General features: G+C 40.3%; 1 protein-coding gene across 2 annotated transcripts in view; it reads left to right on the top strand.

The window, feature by feature from the left end:
• The window catches only part of PIR (pirin), a 211451-nt gene that overhangs the window by 90763 nt on the left and 98565 nt on the right, over positions 1-22123 (top strand). For both annotated transcript variants that reach the window (XM_053706078.1, XM_053706077.1), the window contains exon 5: positions 8106-8312. In XM_053706078.1, the coding sequence (XP_053562053.1) occupies positions 8106-8312 (207 nt within the window). The remainder of the gene's footprint in view (positions 1-8105; positions 8313-22123) is intronic.

Below are 22123 nucleotides of genomic sequence, written 5' to 3'. Positions count from 1 at the left end.
GTTAACTGAGTGCTTATCTAATTGCATAACACCAAACTAAATTAATAACTGTGGCAGAGTCTAGTCCTTGTCATAGGCAGGAGCGCATCTTATAGTTTGGACATATGTTATTAGCACATCTAAGAGAACGAAGCTTAACTGCAAAAACAAAAAGTGATAAGGCATGCGTGCCAACAGAGGTATACATACAAATAGGTGCTCACAAAAAGAAAACAGACCAAGCCATGGGCTGGGAATGAGTACTTAGTCAATGGCGACAGTATGCTTAGGTGTGTGTCTGTCACGGAGCCCGCCAACAAGAATGGCAAGCCTCCTTCGCTAACCAATACCGTCTCTGAAAGATCTGCAGAGGCCCAGACCCCCTGGAAAGGTAATCCCAGTAGAGCACACATTTTCTTCACAAACTCTGCACTGTGTTCGCTCCAGATGAGAGAGACCGACCAGGAGACTGAGCAGTACTGTGGCCTGTATGCCGTATGTAACCCAGCGCTCCCCAGACCCATGGCACTGCGGCGTGGATCCATTTCTGGCAAAGTAGACTCCGCTTGCCTCTATCATACCCAACAGATGCGGCGAGGTTGTGGGGGACACCAACTAGATTATTATCCCCTGTAAAGGGGCAGGGGACCATCCAGCCTTATCGCCCAGCTCGTGTGCTCCACTCTCCCCGCCACACCCCAGTGGGCCAGCCGCTCCCTCCTGGGACACATTAGAAGGCAGAGATTTCTCGCACTTGCCTGCTTGCGTGTCGTCCTGGTCTTCCCTCTTAAGCGGTGCAGATATACTCCCCTGTATGGCCATACCCGCAGCATCCGGCTCTGCAATAGATCCTTCTTCCCGAAAGGGTGCCATTTCCCCGAGGCGGGTGGACTCCAATACGGGCCAAAAGCCGGTCTAATTTGTCGCACATTGTGTTTTCAAAGGCGAGCATCAGCTTTTGTAAGGACACATAAAAATCCCCCATGTTCAATATTGAAGTTGGTCAGAGAATGTCTGTATTCTCTGTTACCCCGGTTTCCCGGGGGGAGGTGCTGAGCTCTCTCTCCGTAGAGGCCACCAGTGAGTCTCAGCGGTCCAGTTTAGGAAGTCCTCTTGGGTTTCAGACAAAATTTTTTATATAGTTCCAGTCAGCAAAGTGTCCCCTATGTTTTAAGATGCAAATTCTTGCTGGATAACTTTTTGAAGTCCAGATTACAGGTGGATTGCAATCCTGGTTTAGAGAGCTCCTAATTTAGCGGCCATCTTGGACCATAGCCCGGACACGCCCCCCCAGTTAATAATATTTAATTTATTTCGTTAGATTAAAATTATATTTAATTTAGGGGGGTGTTAGGGTTAGGGTTAGAATTATCTTTAGGGGTTAATACATTTATTAGAGTAGCGGCGAGGTCCGGTCAGCAGATTAGGGGTTAATACTTGAAGTTAGGTGTCGGCGATGTTAGGGAGGGCAGATTAGGGGTTAATACCATTTATTATAGGGTTTACGAGGCGGGAGTGCGGCGGTTTAGGGGTTAATACATTTATTATAGTGGCGGCGAGGTCCGGTCGGCAGATTAGGGGTTAATAAGTGTAGGTAGGTAGCGGCGACGTTGGGGGGGCAGATTATGGGTTAATAATTATAATGTAGGTGTCGGCGACGTTGGGGGCAGCAGATTAGGGGTTCATAGGGATAACATAGGTGGCGGCGGTGTCCGGAGCGGCAGATTAGGGGTTAATAATATAATGCAGGTGTCAGCGATAGCGGGGGCAGCAGATTAGGGGTTAATAAGTGTAAGGTTAGGGGTGTTTAGACTCGGGTTTCATGTTAGAGTGTTAGGTGCAGACTTAGGAAGTGTTTCCCCATAGGAAACAATAGGGCTGCATTAGGAGCTTAACGCTGCATTTTTGCAGGTGTTAGGTTTTTTTGCAGCTCAAACTGCCCCATTGTTTCCTATGGGGGAATCGTGCACGAGCACGTTTTTCAAGCTAGCCGCTACCGTAAGCAACGCTGGTATTGAGAGTTGAAGTGGCGGTAAATTATGCTCTGCGCTCCCTTTTTGGAGCCTAACGCAGCCCTTCAGAAAACTCTAAATACCAGCGTTATTTATAAGGTGCGGGGGGAAAAAAACATGTGTAGCTAACGCACCCCTTTGGCAGCAAAACTCCAAATCTAGCCGTCTCATTCTAAAACAAGATAATTTAGATAGAGAATTTCAGTGATTCCAAATATGCCAACCATTTCCATGTCAGGAATGTAGACTGTTACACATAGACCCCCTGCAAACACACATTGTTAATTAGCATGGGTCTCATTCCTCATAGGAAATATGTTTGTGATGGCTTTTGGAATCGGTTACTGTGCACATAACAAATAACCTACAGATGTCAATTTATGACAGATAAATGTGCCAAATAGGTTTTTGTGTCTCCCATAGACAATTAGAAGGCTGTTGTTATGCAATAACGTGCTTTTATGCTCTTTATAAATAATTTTCCGAAAAACTATGCAGTGCAGAAGAAAATAATCATCTTTTCTTTATCTGTTTGTCAAATGCTAATAACTAACTTGTGTTTCAATTTTTATTTGCATAGCAAATGCTTTTTCTATTATTCAAGTTGTTTTTTATACCTAATAAATCTCTCATCTCCGTTTAACTAGGATTTGTAGTGCAGATGCTTTGAAGACTATAACATACACAATTTGTCTATTAAAGAGACAAAGTTAAAACAAAACTCATGGTTTAGATAGAATATGCAATTCTAACTATCTGAACTACCTGGCGAGGCATATGTGTGTGTGTGTGTGTGTGTGTGTAATCACCAACCAGCAGCTAGCTCCCAGCAGTGCATTGCTGTGTCTGAGGCTACCTAGGTATGCTTTTTCAACAAAGGATACAAAGAAAATAAAGTACATTTAACAGCAGAAGTAAATAGATAAATGGCATGCCACATATGAACCATGCATCTGAAACATTAAAGGAGACATAGTCCCTAATGCATTGGTGTAAATTACAGCCATACACTACTTAAATAGCCACATAGCTGCATACTCTGTCATTCTGTCTACATATTGTCTTGTTTTTATATTAATTAAAAAAATTTCTAAAAAAAAAAAAATCTCAAGTGGAACTTTTATGTTTAAATTTATTTAAATAAACATAAATCCATAAAATGTATCAAGTTTAATTGCTTATATTATTATATATAGCATTGGGTTATAAGAAAAATAATGTATTAAGCACTATATTTGCAGCCAATTAAACCAATCAGTATGATGGTAGCCAAGAGATGAAGTGTGAGCAAATATGTTATGAGTGTAACCTTGGTTACTCGTGCCATATGTTTACCACACCTGCTCCTTTAAACCATACAATGGGTCCAAATAACTGACCACAAAGCTAAAAATCAAGATGCAAGGATTATTAGTGGTGCACCTTATCTTCTACCTATTTTTGCTTTTTAATTTTTTGCCTTCAACCTCTTTATTTGCATAGAGCAATGGACATGTAAAAAAGCCCTTACTAAGCAAATTGCTAAGCGAAGCATAAGTAGTAGAGACATCTTAAAGTAAGTTGTACACATCCTTGAACAGATATGTTTTTAAAAAAACACTTGAAGTTTTTGAGACTAGAGAAAAGACTGAGTGAGGCAAGGGGTTCCATATTATGGTGCAGTTCTAGAAAAATCTTGCAGACAAGAGTGTGAGGACGCAATGAGAGATGAGGAGAGAAGTAGGTATTGGGTAGAGCAGAGGGGGTGGGTTGTGGGGTATTTTCAGACAAAGGCAGTAATTTAGGAGGATGCAGTGTTGGCGAGGGCTTTGTTAGGGTCAACATTTTTATTTTTATTCATGAAGCTAGGAAAAGCCAGTGGAGGTGTTGGCAAAGAGTTGCAGCATATGTGCAGCAATGCTTAAGGAAAATGAGCCTGGCAGAGGCATTCATGATGGATTGCAGTGGGGACAGGCAGAAGCTTGGGAGACCAGAGAAGACAGAATTACAGTAGTCAAGGCAGGAAATGATAAGGGAGTGGATAAGAATCTTAAAAATGTTTCTTGAGTAAGCAAGTGAAACATTTTAGAGATATTTTTACAGTGGAAATGGCAGGCGTTAGCTAAGAACTTAAAGGAAAGGTCCTGAGGAGTATAGGTGATGACAGATCTATCCACAGTAAGTGACATTTGGGGAATGGAGAGATTGTTAGAGGGAGGAAATAGGAAGAGTTCAGTTTTAGTGAGGTTCAGCTTTAAGCAGTGAGAAACCATACAGGATGAGATATTACCTAGGCAGCTGTTGAGACGAGTTAGCAGGGCAGAGGAAATGTCTGAAGCAGAAAGGTAAATTTGGGTGTTATCAGGACGAAGATGATACTGAAACCCACAGGACTTGATTAAAGAGGCTAGAGATGATGTTTATACTGAGAAAAGAAAGAGACCTATGACTGAGCCTTTAGGTACCCCAACAGAGAGGGGTAGAGGGGAAGAGGAAGGATACAATGAAGCTATGGTTAGAAAGATAGGAAGAGAGCAACGATAGAGCTGTGTCACAAATATTCAAGGATTAAAGAGTCTGGAGCAACAGTGGATGGTCAACAATGTCAAGGCTGCAGGGAGGTCTAAAATGATTAGCATTAATAGTGACTAGTGACCTTTAGACTTGGCAGTAAGCAGGTAATTTGTCACCTTGGTAATGGCAGTTTTGATAGAGCGTTGGGGGCAAAATCTAGATTGCAAAGGATTGAGAAGATGGTTAGAAGAGAGAAAGTGTGATTAGGCATTTATTAACAATCAGCTCAGAAGTTTAGAGACAAGGGGAAGAAGAGAGATTGGGCAATAGTTGCAAGGGGATAGTGGAGAGAGTGTTTTTGTTAAGCATAGGTGTTATTAGAACATATCTAAGGGATGATCAAAATACACCAGATGTAAGGGAGAGGTTGAATATGTGTGTGAGGATTGATATGAGTAGTTGCGAGGAGGGGATATTGTTGTTGTGGTAGGAGGTTATTAAATGTTGGATGGAGTCATTTTTAGTTTTGAAATGTATTGAAAAGTCATGTGCTGTGAGAGAAGTGGTAATGAGAGGAGAGGAAGGGCACAGGAGGGTGTTAAAAGTAGTTTTGCTTTGAGAATTTGGAGGAGTAGGAACGCAGCATAAATTTGTAATTCAAGAAGTCAGGAGAGGATTTACAATGTATACACAATGGGGAAAAACAAAACCTTTTTCCAAGCCTAGGGGGTAACACAAGTAGCACCAATGATTATATAATATATGAACCAAATATACCATTCTGAAAGTGTAAAATGTATCTATATACTACATAAAGTATAAATATCAATGTATCTGTATAGCATACATAAATTAATTTTCAAAAACAATATATTACAGTCCCAGCAGTAGAGAATACTTGAATCCTTCAATATGACCAAGTAGCTGCACCCTTCTTTTATCCCCCTTTACAGTCAAAGTTGGATCAAAAAGCCTAAAACATAAGGATAAGGCGCATCCTTATGCAGATCAATGATATAAAGATAGTGATAAGAGCCAATTTGATTCCCAGTGTGTACAGAATGCTCACAAAGTTTGCAGCACTACGTTGCACTGATAGAAGCAGGCAGAGATCTTGCAGTGCCCCTGCTCACTGATTCAAGGCAACTGGAAACCTGGTAATCTTCCTTGGAACACAGTCTGTTGACATTTTAACTGTGGGGTAAATTGCAACAATCCCTAAAAGAAAAGTCCTTAAACTCATAGGATAGTATCAGGCGCGATGAAATGGCCAGAGGGCCAAGAAACATGTAGCAATATCAACACTTAATATGTTTTTTTTCTATATGAGCCTTTAAAGTTTTAATAAATATTTTGATTACTATCCTATCGGCAAAGGAACAAGATTACATCTAGTGCATTTCTGCAGTGTAGCGTTTTATGTGAGTGTAAAGGTTGGGGGTGTTTCTATCGGGTGCGATCTATGGAAGGAGTGGCTAGTTTGTTAAAAGCGAGACCAGAATAGAATTATACAGAGAGATAGATTCCTCCGCAAAGCAAGGAGATTGTAGGGAGAAGGGGGTTTAGAGTGTGAGTGAGTAGTTCTCTGTTTATGATGTGTAAATTTCTATGGAGTCTATTTGAAAGGTTAGGTGGTGGGTGTACAGTGTAGTGATGCTGCAATTTAAGAGATGGTGGTCAGAGAGTGGGAATGGGTAGTATACGAAGAGGCAGAATAATGGCAGAAGATTAGGTAAATTGAATGGCCTTCTTCGTGAATTGGTGGAATTAGTCCACTGTGAGGCCAAATGATGAAGTGAACTCCAGAGGTGCTAAGGTTATCAATGGGAATATTAAAGTCCCCATGAATGAGGGCAGGTGAGTCACAGGGGAAGTAAAGTAGCCATAAGGTGAAGTGGTCAATGAAAAGGGTGTTAAGAGGGAAGGATACCAACACCACCTCATTGCTCCATAAGAAAAAGGAGCAGGGGAGGCTGTGCCTGAAGGAGAGAGCCAGGTTTCGGTGAGGGTCAAGAGGTTAATGGAGTGAGAGATAAACAGGTCATGGATAGAGAAGTTTGTTGCATATAGAGTGAGAGTTCTGTAGTGCACAAGTAAATGTGTGCCTTTGGGAGGCATGGGATAGGAATGAGGTTAGGTGTATTTATTTTATTACATTTTGTGTATGGTGTGCGTGACTGGGTAAGGATAGGAATGAGAGATGTCCCCTGATGTTAAAAGCAGCAAGATGGAGAGAGATTTGTAGTAGTGCGAGTATTTATGTGAGGGTGGCGCTGGTGCAGATTAGTGACAAATATTTTATAATAAAAAAGTAGTTCATGAGAGCTAAGATTGGGACAAGAAAGGCGAGAAGGGCCTGTAAAACTGTATGTGGAGAAGGGTAAGGTATGGATGAGTGAGCTTGTCTGTAAAGTAGCCATGAGGTTGTAAAAAGGAAAAGTAGGCCAGAAAACATAAAAACAGTGAATGCAGAAAACTGTGATAACAAGAAATATGTTTGCTTGCTTCAGTGGTCGCTCAAATCGTCTTCAAATCTTGTTCAGTTCTTGTATAATTCTTATTGATATCACTCAAAAGATTTTCACTTAGAAAGGGAGTTTAGAAGATGGAGTTCCCAGCAAATGCTGTCCCCTAGCTGATATATTTATAGGCATCTGCAGCCTGCTGAGTTTACTAAATAGTCGTTGGATTAAAGCACAAGCACGCCCGTGCATTTCTCAGTCCTCAGAGTTTGCACAAGGGGGAGCACAAGTTATACCTATTAGCATTGAAAAAGGGAGGATGACACTCATGCTGTGAAATTATATCAGTAGACAAGTTGTGCAGAGTTAGTCTCCAGTAATAATAGAAATCAAGAAAACAAACTCTATGGTTTTTTTTTATTTGCATTTATAATTCAGCTGCTTGTGTTAGTTATTTGTGTGTGAAATCATGTTTTCTATCCTTTAATGGGGTTTTCAGCTTGTACATACCAATAAAGCCATTCACAGAATACCTTGGTATCTGTTTTTATTAGTTACTGCAGATAAATTGTTATTTGTGTAACTGAGAAAGGGGTGGATTGTCTGTTCAAGAAAATAACTTTTCAAATGTATCATCTCTGTACATCAGGATCAAATTAACCAGTTTCTTTTACCAAGGTTGCTTGGATATCTATGGTATAGCTATGGTCATCAAAAAAGGGTTTTTTTTGGAACAACCGCTTTCCTGGAAACTTTTTTTAAGTGTAAACTCCCAAATATTTTAAGTGACATGCATTGTGCAATATAACTTAAATCTCTTTCTTAAATTTTTTTTATTTTTTACAGGAACAGTCCTTGGGGTGATATTGTTATCTATGAAACTGTCACATAAAAATGTTGACAACCACTGCAATAAACTAAAAATATCTGATGAAAATTCATAGCAGAAAATTTGGACACATCACGTCACTTTAATAATGATCTGTTTTTCTGAGTTATCACTCACTTTCAGCAAAACACATTTCTTTGCAATATCAGGAGCCATGGTTTTAACACAGTTTATACAAGCTCATAACACATCTTCAGTTACATTATAACAAATATATAACATCTAGTCAAAATTATTAAGTGTTGATGTTTGTATCTTGTTTGTGTATAGTGGATGACAGCTGGACGAGGCATAGTTCATGCAGAAATGCCGTGTACAGATGAGCCAGCACACGGATTGCAACTCTGGGTTAATTTAAGAAGTACAGACAAAATGATTCCACCTCAGTACCAAGAACTGAAAAGCTCAGAGATTCCTAAACCCTCCAAAGACGGAGTAACTGTTGCAGTGATTTCTGGGGAGTCCATGGGTATCAAGGTGAGAACTTTCTTCATCAAGGGCAATTAGTGAATTGTAAATTTATTTATCCAGATACCAAATACAGTTGCAGCTTCTTAAATGGCATCAATAAAAATATTGTACTTTTCTAGCGGCAAAAGCCCATTCCCTTTTAAACATGGTCTTCTAAAGCCAAAATGTGTCAAAATGTCGTCTTGTTCATTTAAAATCTTGGTTCTTCTGTGTGTTTCCCCTCACTGTTGAAGTTCATATCTAACCAGTTTCTCAAACCCAAAGTCATAGGCCCAAAGTATAGATCATTTAACACTGATATGTCTAATTTAGAGCTCCAACAACTAATCGGCATAATCGATAATAATTGATTATGAAAATAGTTGTCAACGAATCTCATAATCGATTAGTTGGTCTGTGCACAGCACCAGCTGCTTCACTCCGATGAGCTCCTGCACATGGTATTGTGTTTTATGGTTTTCCCTTAGCCTAAAGGACGTCTACAGAAATTTTACTTTTCACTTTTTCAGGACACTATAAGTTTCTTTTTAAGTTTACAACTACTCCTGTCTTATGTGCAACCCAATAAAATAGAAGTCATAATTTGTAGTGTTTATATTAAATCAGGTGATTTGGGACTGTGCTTTGCATGATATAGTGCCCAGCTTGTTATTTACACCTAGCCTAGATTGATGGCATTTGTTTTATGAATTTATGTCACTATTAACTGTTTGCACAATTTTTAGCGGATCGCTTGCTATTGCTGATTATATGTACTCTAAAGATAAATGTGTAAGTCTTTGTCCTGTTACTGATATATAGTCTTTAGCCCTTTTGCCTTTCTTGTTTTTTTATATTTTTAATTAATTGGAATATGTACCAAATTCGCCCTCTAAGTATATATCTGTTATTTTAAGAGTGGACTAGATCTTTTTTCCCCGAACCTTATAGCTGGTTGTTTACCATTGCATATAGATATTCAAGATATTTTTATGTCAGAATGAAGACCAGGCTTACTTTAAGAGGCCCCTTGCATTGGTGGAGAGCTAACAAAGATAAATAACCCACCTTGGTGAAATTGGCAAAACCCTACTTATGCATCTCAGGCACCTCAACACCATCTGAGCGCCTCTTCTCTGCTGCAGGCAAAATAGCTTGCAAAGAAGAGAGCTAGTCTTAGCCAGGAGCATGTGAACATGTTGACATTTTTGCATTTCAATGCAAAGTTTCTGGAAGTATGAATAACAGAATGTTCTAAACAGTGATAGTTTACATATTTCTAGTTCTACCTCTTTTCAAACAGTTTGTGGTTTTGTTTTGCTTAATTATAAAAATTTGTTCTGCTGCTTAAAAAATTAGACCAACAGTTGTGTTAATGTAAAGTATATATTTATAACACTCAGTATATGGATTTTAATTTTAAATATAGGAAAAAAAATATTTATTTATTTGTTATCCGATTAGTCGATTAATCGAAAAAAATTATCGTTTGATGAATCGATTATGAAAATAATCGTTAGTTGCAGCCCTATTTCTTAGGTGTATGCTTTCTGTGCACAAAAATGACCTATTTCCTGGCATTATATTTCCTATTCCAGCTTTTCCTACTCAACTACTTATACTGCATATTTTTATTTTCATCTACAAATACTTTCTGCTTTTCTACTTTTTAATCTTTTTTTTTTTTTTTTTTTTTTTTTTTTAAGGATCTTTACATACCTATACACTCCCAAACCATGTGAGTCCAAACAGGTCAGCATCCACCAAATAGTGTATAGATAGTGTAGATAGATAGATAGATATTGTTAACCAAGGGTTTAATCACACTCACTTAGAATTTTGTTAATGTTATGTTTTCACAAACCACCCCCAAGACAAGCAGTCCACTTACTGCCTGGATAAGGTTACAATAATAAATAAATAAAATCAGCTTACCCCTTTCAGTGTCAGAGGTCACACCACACACCGCTTAAATGCTGCTGTATAAGCAGTTGGGCTAGGTTAAAGTTAAAATTACAAATCATTTAAAAAAATCTAGGTAAAAAAAACAACTAGGTGATATAGCTACACAATACATTTTGTTAAATAAAGATTATAACTTGCTCCTTTTGAAGTTTGTTTTTATACAAATAAATATTTTTCATGTTAATCAATTTTCCGCTTTTTCTGCAAGTGGTCCCACAATGGAAAACTTTTTCTGTAAAGGGAGAGATAATAAATATTTTAGATTTTTTAGAGGAAAAATCAATATTGTTATATAGGTACCTTTATAACAAGAGAGAAATCAAATTTCTACCAATGTTTATTGACGGAATTGAAAAAATATGAAAAATAAATTAAACATTTTTTGGTTGCATCCTCTTGAAATTTTTCAAATACATGGTAAAAGGCGTGTCATGGTGAAAAACAAAAAGAGACAAGAGGGGCGCCTCATGTGTGTATCAGTATGTCACCCAAACAAAAAAACAGGGCCAAAAGCCAAATGGGTACTCGCATTCGGGTATAGTACACATATGTACTAATCGATGCAGGCTGGTAACTCAAGCTGTACCGGCTAACCTTTTTCCACTTTAAACACTCGGCTGCTCTTCTCCTCACAGACAAATCCAGAACTAGATAAAGAATGAAAGACCAGAGGGGCTCCTAATGTGTGTATCAATATGTTAAGACCGGATAATAGCACAAGGTCAGCCAATTGCATACTCACATTCTTCTAAGTACACATATGTACTAGTAGGAGCAAGCTAGTAACTTGGGGTGTACCAGCTAACCCACTCCAGATATGAGCTGATGTAGGAGGCACCTGCTCTGAACCAGGTGTTGTAGATAGTCAGTTGTAGCAAGTAAAGTGCTATAGATGAAGGTCAACCAATGCTTGTATTGAATAAAATTGATTTATTTAAAAACAGATGATAACACAGATTAAAAACAAACACAAGTAAAGGTAAGGATGCAACGCGTTTCTCAGCCTCCACATGGGCTGTTTGATGCCTGATGTGGAGGCTGAGAAACGCGTTGTATCCTTACCTTTGCTTGTGTTTGTTTTTAATCTGTGTTATCATCTGTTTTTAAATAAATCAATTTTATTCAATACTAGCATTAGTTGACCTTCATCTATAGCACTTTACTTGCTACAACTGACTATCTACAACACCTGGTTCAGAGCAGGTGCCTCCTACATCAGCTCTTATCTGGAGTGGGTTAGCTGGTACACCCCAAGTTAGTAGCTTGCTCCTACTAGTACATATGTGTACTTAGAAAGAATGTGAGTATGCAATTGGCTGACCTTGTGTCATGGTGAAACATTGCATACATATATACCGAAATATATATTAATATCCTTTGGTTGTTGTACCTTCACCATACATTCTATAGTATTGGCTTTGAAGATTTAATTCAACGTTGAAAACAGTCGTGATAATCAGAGGATTAACAAGAAATTTTCATAACAAAAACAGAAAATAAACAAACAAGTTAGACAGTCACAGATTCAGTTATCTTAACAGAGATAATAATAATAATAATATGTCAACCTGTGGTTGACAACCACTTGGGGAAGGTTCACATCTTGTAGGACTAACGTCATATACTTGATATATACTAACGGGAGCACCTCCGGTCACAGCAAAGGTAGTACTATTCATTAGGGACTCCCAGTAAAAAGTAAGATCAGCAAAGAAAGAGAGTCTATTCGTTCTGAAATAACCGTATCTCTCTAGGGGTAGAATCTCATTCATTTTTTGGGCCCACATTGCTAGAGTAGGTGGCTGTTGAGACTTCCATTTTAGGGCAATAAATAGCCTAGCGCAGTTAAGGCCCATCTGGAGTAATGTATTTCGGATTTTGCATATGCTGTTAGGACTCATGTTCAGCAGAGCAATCTCTGGTGTAAGTGTGAAATCCGGGCCTAGCACTTCTTTAAATATACTTTCTATTTTAGTCCAAAAAAGGAGTTAATCTAGGACATGTCCACCTGGTACCTTTATTATAGTGCAACCCCTCCAGCAAATCTCGGATGATGCAGGGTAAAGTTTATGTAATCTAGCTGGGGTGAGGTACCACCGGAGAAGGAGTTTAAAATTTAGTTTGAGTATTCGCAGGGAGGTAGACGATCTGCGAGTGTTCATGTAGATTTGTTTCCAATCTTCATTAGTTAATGTGTTAGGAAGTTCTTTATGCCACAGTGAAACATGTGTAGGGATGGGGGTTGAGGATGCCGAATCTATAATTCTCTTCGAAATAGAAAGAGAGCCCCTCTGTGGGTCACTTGATGTACAGTATTGTTCAAAAGGGATAAGTGGTCTGGTTAGGTCGGGTTTAAGATTAGTATTGTTTAAGAAGTTATGGATCTGTGAGTATTTAAGCCATGAGGTAAAAGCCCCATTCAAAACCAACTGTAGTTTATTTCAGGGTTTCAGTCTCCCCTGATCTAGGAGAGAGAGGAAGGGAACTGGGTCAGGGGTTTCTAGAATGTTGCCCAATTTGCATGTGGAATCATATCCCCCTATAAATTCCATGCTGGGGGAGATAGGGGTCAAATGGGAAGTTTTGGTAGAAATTCCTTCTGTTTTGTCTATCAGATGGTCCCAAGTGTTAAAAATGTGTCTATACAAGGGTGATCTGAGGCACATTACTGGCCTGTGCTTTTTTGGGGTCCAACAAAGGGAGCCTGGCGAGTGGGATCTTAGAAACTGAGAATCCAAGGAGACCCAGGTTTTTACTTCTGTCTTAGTGTGCCAGTCAATTATTCTCTGAACTACTATTGATTTGTAATAGGCTTCAACCTGAGGTACTCCCAGGCCTCCCGCTCTAGTAGGTCTATATATGGTGGCCATATTAATTCTAGGGCGAATACAGCCCCAAATGAATGAGTTAAGACAGCGTTGGAGTTGTTGGATATACGTCTTAGGAAGGGCAATTGGGATAGTCTGAATGATGTATAGGATTCTAGGCAAGATTGTCATTTTAATAGCCTGAATTCTACCCCACCATGAGAGGGGTTTATCTCGCCACGTGAGGAGAGTTTGTTGAGTTGTGTGTAGTAGTGGTTTATAATTTAAGTTGAATAACTGTGAGATAAAGGGCGACAAGAATGTTCCTAGGTATCTAAGACTTTTTGCTTGTGGTCTATATGGGCAGATTGCCCTGAGTGACATAAACTCTCCATGAGACAAAGAAATATTAAAAAAATATATATATTTTTATCATGGCTTCTCCAAATCCAAAATGACATAGTGTTTGTTTGAGAAATGTCCAATTTAGCCGATCAAAGGCCTTTTCTGCATCAATGGATACCAAGACAGATGGGACTTTATATGTTGTTGCGTATTCCATTAGATGCAACCCTAATAGTGTTGTCCCTTGCTTCTCTAAGGGGCACAAAATTTGCCTGGTCAACATGGATAAGAGAGGAGAACACTGAATTAATACTTCTGGCTAGTATTTTCGCATACATTTTTATGTCACTGTTAAGCAGTGAAATTGGGCGATAACTGCTTGGTTCTGTTAGAGGCTTCCCTGGTTTAGGGATTACTGAAATGTGAGCTTCGAGTAAATATGTGGATAGTTGTCCCTCATTGTCAAAGTAATTTAAGAGGTTTATTAGATGCGGAGTCAAGGTCTGCTTAAATTGTTTATAATACATGTTTATTAAGCAATCTGGCCCTAGGCTTTTTTGTGAGGGAATCTCTTTTATTGCTAGCAAAATTTCCTGGGTAGTTATGGGGTCATCTAAAGCTTCTGCAGATTCTTTAGATCATGTGGGGAGTTGCAAGCTTTCCAAGTATCCATCGATCCGGGCCACGTTGGAAGAGTGCTCCGTGGGTGGGATGTTATAAAGTGTGTTATAATAAGAGCTGAATGTGTTATCTATCTATCTATCTTAATGTTAGTGCAATCTGAGGTTGTCTCCCCTTCCTGAGTTCTAATGGTTTGAATTAAATTATCAAGGTTTTTCTTTTTGAGAGATCTAGCTAGGAGGGTACCAGACTTGTTTCCTTCAGTGAAATAAAGTTTTTTTTAAGATAAAATACTCTTCTATGGGCTTCTTTATTTAATAGATTATTTAACTCTTGTCTAGCTACTCTAAGCGTTTTGTCGTAGTCAGGATCTGCAGGGTTGCTCATATGTGCGGATTCAGCGGTTTGTAATGTCTTTTTAGTAGGCAAGTGTATTCTAGTTTGTAGGATTTATTTAAAATAGATTTTTGTTTAATAAATTCCCATCTGATGACGACTTTATGTGCTTCCCATATCATTGTAGATGAGGATTGTGGCATTATAATATGAGCAAAATAATCTTTTAAAGCTAATTGTATTTTGTTCACTGTAGTAGGCTGAAGTAAGAGAGTATTATCCAGTCTCCACGTAAAATCTGTTATCGGTCTATCTGGCCACTCCAACAACAGAGACACCATAGAATGGTCAGACCATGGTGTTGACTCTATAAAGGAGTCACGGGACACAGTAAGTCACAGTTGGTTAACGCATATATAGTCTAATCTTGAGTATGTGTGTCTAGGGTTGGAGAAAAAAGTATATGTTTTTTGTGAAGGGTGTTGAAGCCTCCAAATATCAAAGAGAGTAGCGGATTGTAGGAACTGGGATAGTTTTTGTAGGGAACTTGCTTGTGAGCAGTCAAGTAGGGGGTTTAAGGCAATGTTAAAATCACCCGCCAATAGAGTAATGCCTTTTGCTACGCCCAACAGTTCCCCAATAAGACGTTTAAAAAATCTCACCTGGCCTGTATTTGGTGCATAAATATTCGCTAGTGTGATTGGTTGGTTGTGTAAAAGACCAACCAAAATGATATAACGACCTTCTGGGTCAGAGTGATTCTGGAGTAAATGAAAGGGAATCGACCTATGCAATAAAATACCCACCCCACTTTTCTTCTTAGAGTTATGTGAACTAAAAAAGCCTACCGGATAGTGGGCTGAGGCAAATTTGGGTTCTGAGCTACGGAGAAAGTGTGTCTTTTGCAAAAAGATAATCTCACTTTTTTGTCTATGGAACCAATTCAACGCTATGGACCTCTTTGCTGGGGAATTCAAACCCTTTGCATTTTGGGTTGTTACTTTAATTGTCCGAGTGGCCATAATGGTTCGTAAGGTTGCAAAGGTGTAGGGATGTACCTATAGAGTGCTGTCAGTACCGAGAGGTTGTTAAGCGAATGAGTGTCGAGGGTAGTGAGGTTTTGTGTGGGTATTATATACCCCCTAATGAGTTGCACCGGAAAGGTGCAACAAATTACCTGTAAGGTGATATAGAGTTGAGAACGTAAACCTTCGGAAGTATGAACCTGTAAATAACAATAACAAAATGGCAAATAACATGTTATATACATAACATTAAAAAGAACAACAAAATTAATAGCTACAATTAGTAACTACCCTATGAGGGGGGTGGTATCTAGTGGGTGGGAGGAACTTATACCACACTAGACGGCATATCCAACAAACTAGGCTATGAATTGGTTGCCCTAGCAGACTATTTTCTTCGCAATAATAGGACAAGACCCTCTTACAACTAAGAAAGATCAAGCAAAATAACTTTTGGATGTATCCTACCCCTAGCAGGGAATCTGCTAGTTGCATGTGTCACCCTCCCTATAAGGAGAGGGCTGAGTCCCAGGGAGTCAGGGGGGATCTTTGTCTGCAGAAGGAGGGGTCAAAGTTGTCTTGGACCTCTTCCTGGCGATGGTGGATCATTTTGATCATTGAGGCTGTGGTGCGTTGACGGGTGAATGGTCTCTTGACCCTGGCGGGGAGTGAAGCAGAGGTAATTGTGGTTGCTCAATGCCAAGTTGCTTACAAAACATTTCAAGATCTTCTGGTGAGCTGTAAAGGAATACTTGTGTGCCCCTAAGAACTTTTCTACAGAAAGGGAATCCCCATCTGTATTGTATTTTTATGTTTTGCAGGTGGTTGGCCAAAAATTTTGCTTCTCTACGTTTTTGCAGAGTGATAGGGCTGAGATCCGTGCAAACCTGGATGTTATTGTTCTCAAATAGGATATGTTTTGCTGTCCTTGAGAATTCCATTATCTTTTCTTTGTCATTTAAGATCTGAAATTTTAGAATGTCTCTGGGAGGTCTACCCTAAGGAGGCTTGGGCCTTAATACTCTGTGTGCCCTTTCTAGGAGCAGGTTTGGGAGGTCCTCTGTTTGTAGGAGAAAGTGAAAGAGTCTCTGCAGATTTTGAATTATTTGGTTAGTTGTTATTGTTTGTGGGACTCCTCTGATTCTAGAGTTGCTACGCCTACCTCGATTGTCTAGATCCTCAAGATGAGTCTGCATCTGGTGTATTATCTTATCTTGCGTTTCAATGGTGCGTTGTTGGGACTCCATTTCTGTGTTGACTTGTCCGACATCTTCATGGTATAGCACTCTGCCTCCCAGGTCAGAGATATCTTTTTTTTACCTCTGTAAGGCCATTTTTTATCATTTTTCCCACTTGCGTGAGAAATGTAGCAAAGTCATCTTTGGTAGGTAGATTTACAAGGTCTGCTTTGGTAAGCGGGACTTTATCTTGCTGTGTGGGAGACCGGGGGCTTGTATCCAGAGTCTCGGGGTCCTGATCTGATGCTTCCATTGCCTCCGTTGAAGAGGTTTCTATTATTTTGAAGAAATTGTTTAGCTTTCTAGCAGGGTTTTGGGTATTTTTGAACTGTTTCTCCTGTCTGGGAGGTCTTCTTGAGGTAATTTTGTAAGGAGTATATTGTAATAGGGTATCCAGGTGGCTCCGAAAAGGCCCGGACAAATGGTCCTATAGGTGAGACTTGCCTCTAGAGGATAGGTAATGTCAGGTGGGTTCTTGACTTTAATAAATGCACTTGAGGGATTCCAAAACCGCCAGTGGCGGATCTTAATCACGTGCCTATCAGGGGGGGCTGCTGCAGATTTTATGAATATAGGCCCAGGCCTGTGGGAGCCAGCGTCTAGAAACGGCCTTTATAGAAATGTAACCTATATGTGCGTGTATAAGCCTCTGATACAATCAGTATGAGGGTTCAACAAGTGGGGACTACACCTTTTAAGGGCCTGACTTTCTTATTGAAAGTTTATATTCCAGTGATCACCCCTAACACTTTTATGGAGCTATTGAATATGGGGCTATTGAATAGTGGTTTGTGGTAGAAAGTGCCCTCCTTTTACCAGTGCTGCCATTAGAGCCTCACGCCCTCTGTGTGATCTCGATTGCTTATGTCTCTCTGTTCAGCATTCGTTAGCCATTTAACTGTTGGCTCTGACGCATTGCAAATGGCGCCTTAAGGACCCGGATCTGTGGCTTCTCTGTAAGTCTCGCTGCAAGCTTTGCCTGAGTCAGCGATCACCATGTTTTGCACCAACTACAGGTGCTGGGATGCTGAGAGAAAAGTGCAGCAAGGCTTTTTTTTTTCCCCACTTGTTCCCCACAGCTTCACAACGTGACACGGGGTAAGTGATCACCGCCCAGGCCCCTGTGTATACAGTTTAGTCAGTTCAAGTGCATCGGGTAATGGTAGGTGGGTTTAGGCTTTGGTCCCTTTACATTATCTGATAATGTCGCTGCTAATACAGCTAGGAACTGCCCTGGAACATTACCGATGTATGGAGCGCTTTGTTTAAGCGGCCATGCTGGTCGTTTGCCGGCTCCGCCCTACTCATTTTAATTTATTTTTGTGAAGAATTTCTGATGTGATGACATTCCATTTTATTATTATTATTATTAATAGGTATTTGTAGAGCACCAACAGATTCCGCAGCGCTATAAACATAGTTGGTATACAGGATAACATTTATAGGGATCAAATGGATAGAGGGCCCTGCCGAGAGTTGCACTTTTGTAGTCGGCTCTTATGAAGGTGATCTACAAACAGCTGGGCTCATAGTCTTACATTCTAAGGGGTTCAAGGGAAAAGCGATGGAGTTAGGAAAGGTTAGTGTTAGTTGTATGCATCCCTGAATAGTAGTCTTTAGGGAGCACTTGAAGCTGTTATTTTTGTGAAGAATTTCTGATGTGATGACATTCCATTTAAAATGTTTACATTTTTCTCACCTTGAGGTGTGAATATTGTAGCAGCATAAATATTGTAGTGCACCGAGCAGCACTACAAAGTGCCATATACATATATATATATATATATATAAAAAGGCATGAAAGTGTGTGTGTGTATGCATGTATGTATGTGTATATACTGTGTGTATATATATATATATATATATATATATATATATATATATATATATATATATATATATATATATATATATATATATATATATATATATATATGTATTTGCTTAATAAATACAATGATAATTTTAAAATATGAACCCAATGTTGCAGAGTTAAAATACTTCAATCATGCTTAAGAGGTTTTTGATTAGATCTCTCAATTTCTTACTCGCACACAATTTTTTTCAATTTGATGGTGTGACGTGAGTCACCAAGATCTGAGGGCCTGTTATGGAATATTCTTTGGGCTGGAGGTACATGGGGTTAAGGATACCCAGAGACTGCATGGAAATGTGGAATTTTATATGCTGGACACCCCATGTACTTTCATAACTCTGTCTTATGTCCATGTCACCCTGTATCCATAAATACAGGATGGGTACAGGGTGTGAGTGCCCCTTGTAGGAGCAATTGTGACTCTATAAACCAAGTGGGCATAAAGGACTTAATAGTTAATAAGAGCTGTTCTTATATTCTGTAATAAGATGTATTTTATTTACGTTTCTAATCTGATTGTGTCTCAGGAGTCTGTCTGGGTAAACTGATTGTGTTCCTGTGTGATTATGTTAACTAGACTGCCCAACATCAGATTGTCTGAGTAAACTTTATTTTCCAGTTAATTAACTTGATATGTTAATCTGTTTTACCTGTGAATAGACAATTGTTAGAGGTTTGATGTATTGTTCACATGTTTGCTTTACTGTTTAACCAATTCTGGGTAAACTGATTGTGTTCCTGTGTGATTATGTTAACTAGACTGCCCAACATCAGATTGTCTGAGTAAACTTTCTTCCCCAGTTAATTAACTTGATATGTTAATCTGTTTTACCTGTGAATAGACAATTGTTAGAGGTTTGATGTATTGTTCACATGTTTGCTTTACTGTTTAACCAATTCTGGGTAAACTGATTGTGTTCCTGTGTGATTATGTTAACTAGACTGCCCAACATCAGATTGTCTGAGTAAACTTTATTTTCCAGTTAATTAACTTGATATGTTAATCTGTTTTACCTGTGAATAGACAATTGTTAGAGGTTTGATGTATTGTTCACATGTTTGATTTACTGTTTAACCAATTCCCTATGTAACCTGAAGCTCTGTAATCTGGAATGCCAGGTGTATAAAACTGTGTGCTGCTTTCAAATAAAGTGTTCATTTTTGTGTTCAGAAAACTGAGTGTTGTCTCAGTTCTGTTCCCCTACATAACTTTAGACTGCGGTCAAATGGAGATACCAGGAGCTATTGCTCTGGATAAAGGGATGTCCAGGACAAGGGAAGTGTTCTGACGGAGGTACTCATTCGGGGTTCCCAGGTGGTCCGTCACATCTGGTGGCAAGCGCTGGGATTGATTTCTTGTCCTGCTGACCGAGGAGGAGCGGCACTGTCAGCTATGGAAACGGAGCTCCTATGGCAAATGCAGCAAGTGCTGACCCACCTTGATGAACCTGTTTCTGCACAGGACAAGCTGGGTTGGAGGGATGTGCCATCTAGCTATCAGTCCCTAAGCAGCACTCCAAAGATGCGCCAATAGCAGCCAGTGAAGGATCGCAGCCAGATGATTATAGATGATGCAGAGGAAAAATTCCACATCAGAGTGCGGAGAAGGTTGTCAATCTACGGAGCCAACCCATCCGAAGCAGCAGTCCGGGTAACGAATGCTGAGGTGGTGAAGCAGATCACCAGGTATCGGAATATTCGGACAGCTGAGATGCTGGGATCAGATACCTCTAAATGGGAAGTTCCAATATGGGACTTTGAGCGGCAAGTCAAAGTCGCCCTTGCTGTTTTAGGAGGGCCAGTTCCAGAGGAGTTGTGCCTGGAATGGAGAGCCCTGATTCAGCTAGAGATGTGGGAAGATGCACTGGAGAATTGGTATGGCTGCAGAGGCAAAGTCCTGCCCTCCCCAGAACAACTCTTCGGGGACCATGTAAACTTGTGGCTCTGCTTACTGAGAGGACAACCTACAGGTGAGGGGATAGCCGAACTGAAGTGTCTGGCGCAAAGGGAGGTCGAGCTCGAGGATCGGTACAGAGCATTATATTGGTTTGCAGACAGGTGGCAGTCGAGGGCAGAAACGCACTACTCCCCGGAAGGTGATGACTTTGGTGGCCCCGGCTTATTATGGGAAGCATTTGAGGAGAAAGATGACTTTGGCAATCGCGAGGGATATCAATTCTGGGACATTCAAAGCAAGAGGCAGGAGCTTTAACAGCCATCGGAAGCACTTGCCTTAGAGCCTGGCTTATCTATCAGTAATGGTACCTTGAGGTGGATTACCTAGAACTGCTGGAAAGTGGTCCTTTACTTACTCCAGAGGCAGCGGATCTAGTGGACTTCATATCCACGGATGTTGGTCCGGAAGGTGTGGATGAGACAGTGGTCTCCCCACGTTGAGTGCAGGGATACGGGGAAGTCGGCCCAGACCCCCAACCCCCTGGAATGGGGACCCTAGTAACCCTGTTATCTCCCCAGCTGGACCCAGAGATTGTGGATCTAATTGACTTTTCCTCTGAGGTGTCAGATGCAGATTACCCAACAGAAGAGCAGGCAACAGGGCAGAGTGTTGTTGGCCTCTGCCCACCCCTAACCGACACCCCAGAAAACAGGAATGACAGCCTCACGCTGGCAGAGGGACCGGAGGAGCATGCAGCAATCCCAGCGGAGGAGCTGGCATTGGGACCGAGAGATGTCGGTCTCTCTCTGCAAGCAATGACAGATTCCTATCCAGTACAAGTGGATGGGACTACAGTCTACACCTGTATTCTCCAGGGATGCTGGGCATATGGCCCAGATCCGCAACAGCATGTTGGAGTGAGCCCAGCCACCCTGTCTCTTCTCCAGCGACTGAAAGGACTGCAGGGAGAAGGGACAGTCAGCACTTCTCCCCAGCAGCGGGTATGTTCTATGAGAGAGGCAGAGGTCGGCCGGGTGAGTGATGCTCTGTTTGGGACAATTTGTTTGGGGTACTGTGTGGATACGGGCTTTGGGGGAATGAATCTACGGACTAACTTCGAAGTCAACCCGTCTGGGGTCTCCTCCTGTGTTAGTCTCCTTCCGAAGTTGGAGATATGTGATGTGAGTCACCAAGATCTGAGGACCTGTTATGGAACATTCTTTGGGCTGGAGGTACATGGGGTTAAGGATACCCAGAGACTGCATGGAAATGTGGAATTTTATATGCTGGACATCCCATGTACACCCCATGTACTCCCCCCATAAATCTGTCTTATGTCCATGTCACCCTGTATCCATAAATACAGGATGGGTACAGGGTGTGAGTGCCCCTTGTAGGAGCAATTGTGACTCTATAAACCAAGTGGGCATAAAGGACTTAATAGTTAATAAGAGCTGTTCTTATATTCTGTAATAAGATGTATTTTATTTATGTTTCTAATCTGATTGTGTCTCAGGAGTCTGTCTGGGTAAACTGATTGTGTTCCTGTGTGATTATGTTAACTAGACTGCCCAACATCAGATTGTCTGTCTGAGTAAACTTTCTTCCCGAGTTAATTTACTTAATATGTTAATCTGTTTTACCTGTGAATAGACAATTGTTAGAGGTTTGATGTATTGTTCACGTTTGCTTTACTGTTGAACCAATTCCCTATGTAACCTGAAGCTC

Source organism: Bombina bombina, chromosome 3 (assembly GCF_027579735.1).
Source record: "Bombina bombina isolate aBomBom1 chromosome 3, aBomBom1.pri, whole genome shotgun sequence".
Lineage (NCBI taxonomy): Eukaryota > Metazoa > Chordata > Amphibia > Anura > Bombinatoridae > Bombina > Bombina bombina.
Note: the sequence above shows the minus strand (reverse complement) of the source record. Positions and strands in the feature narration are given on the sequence as shown.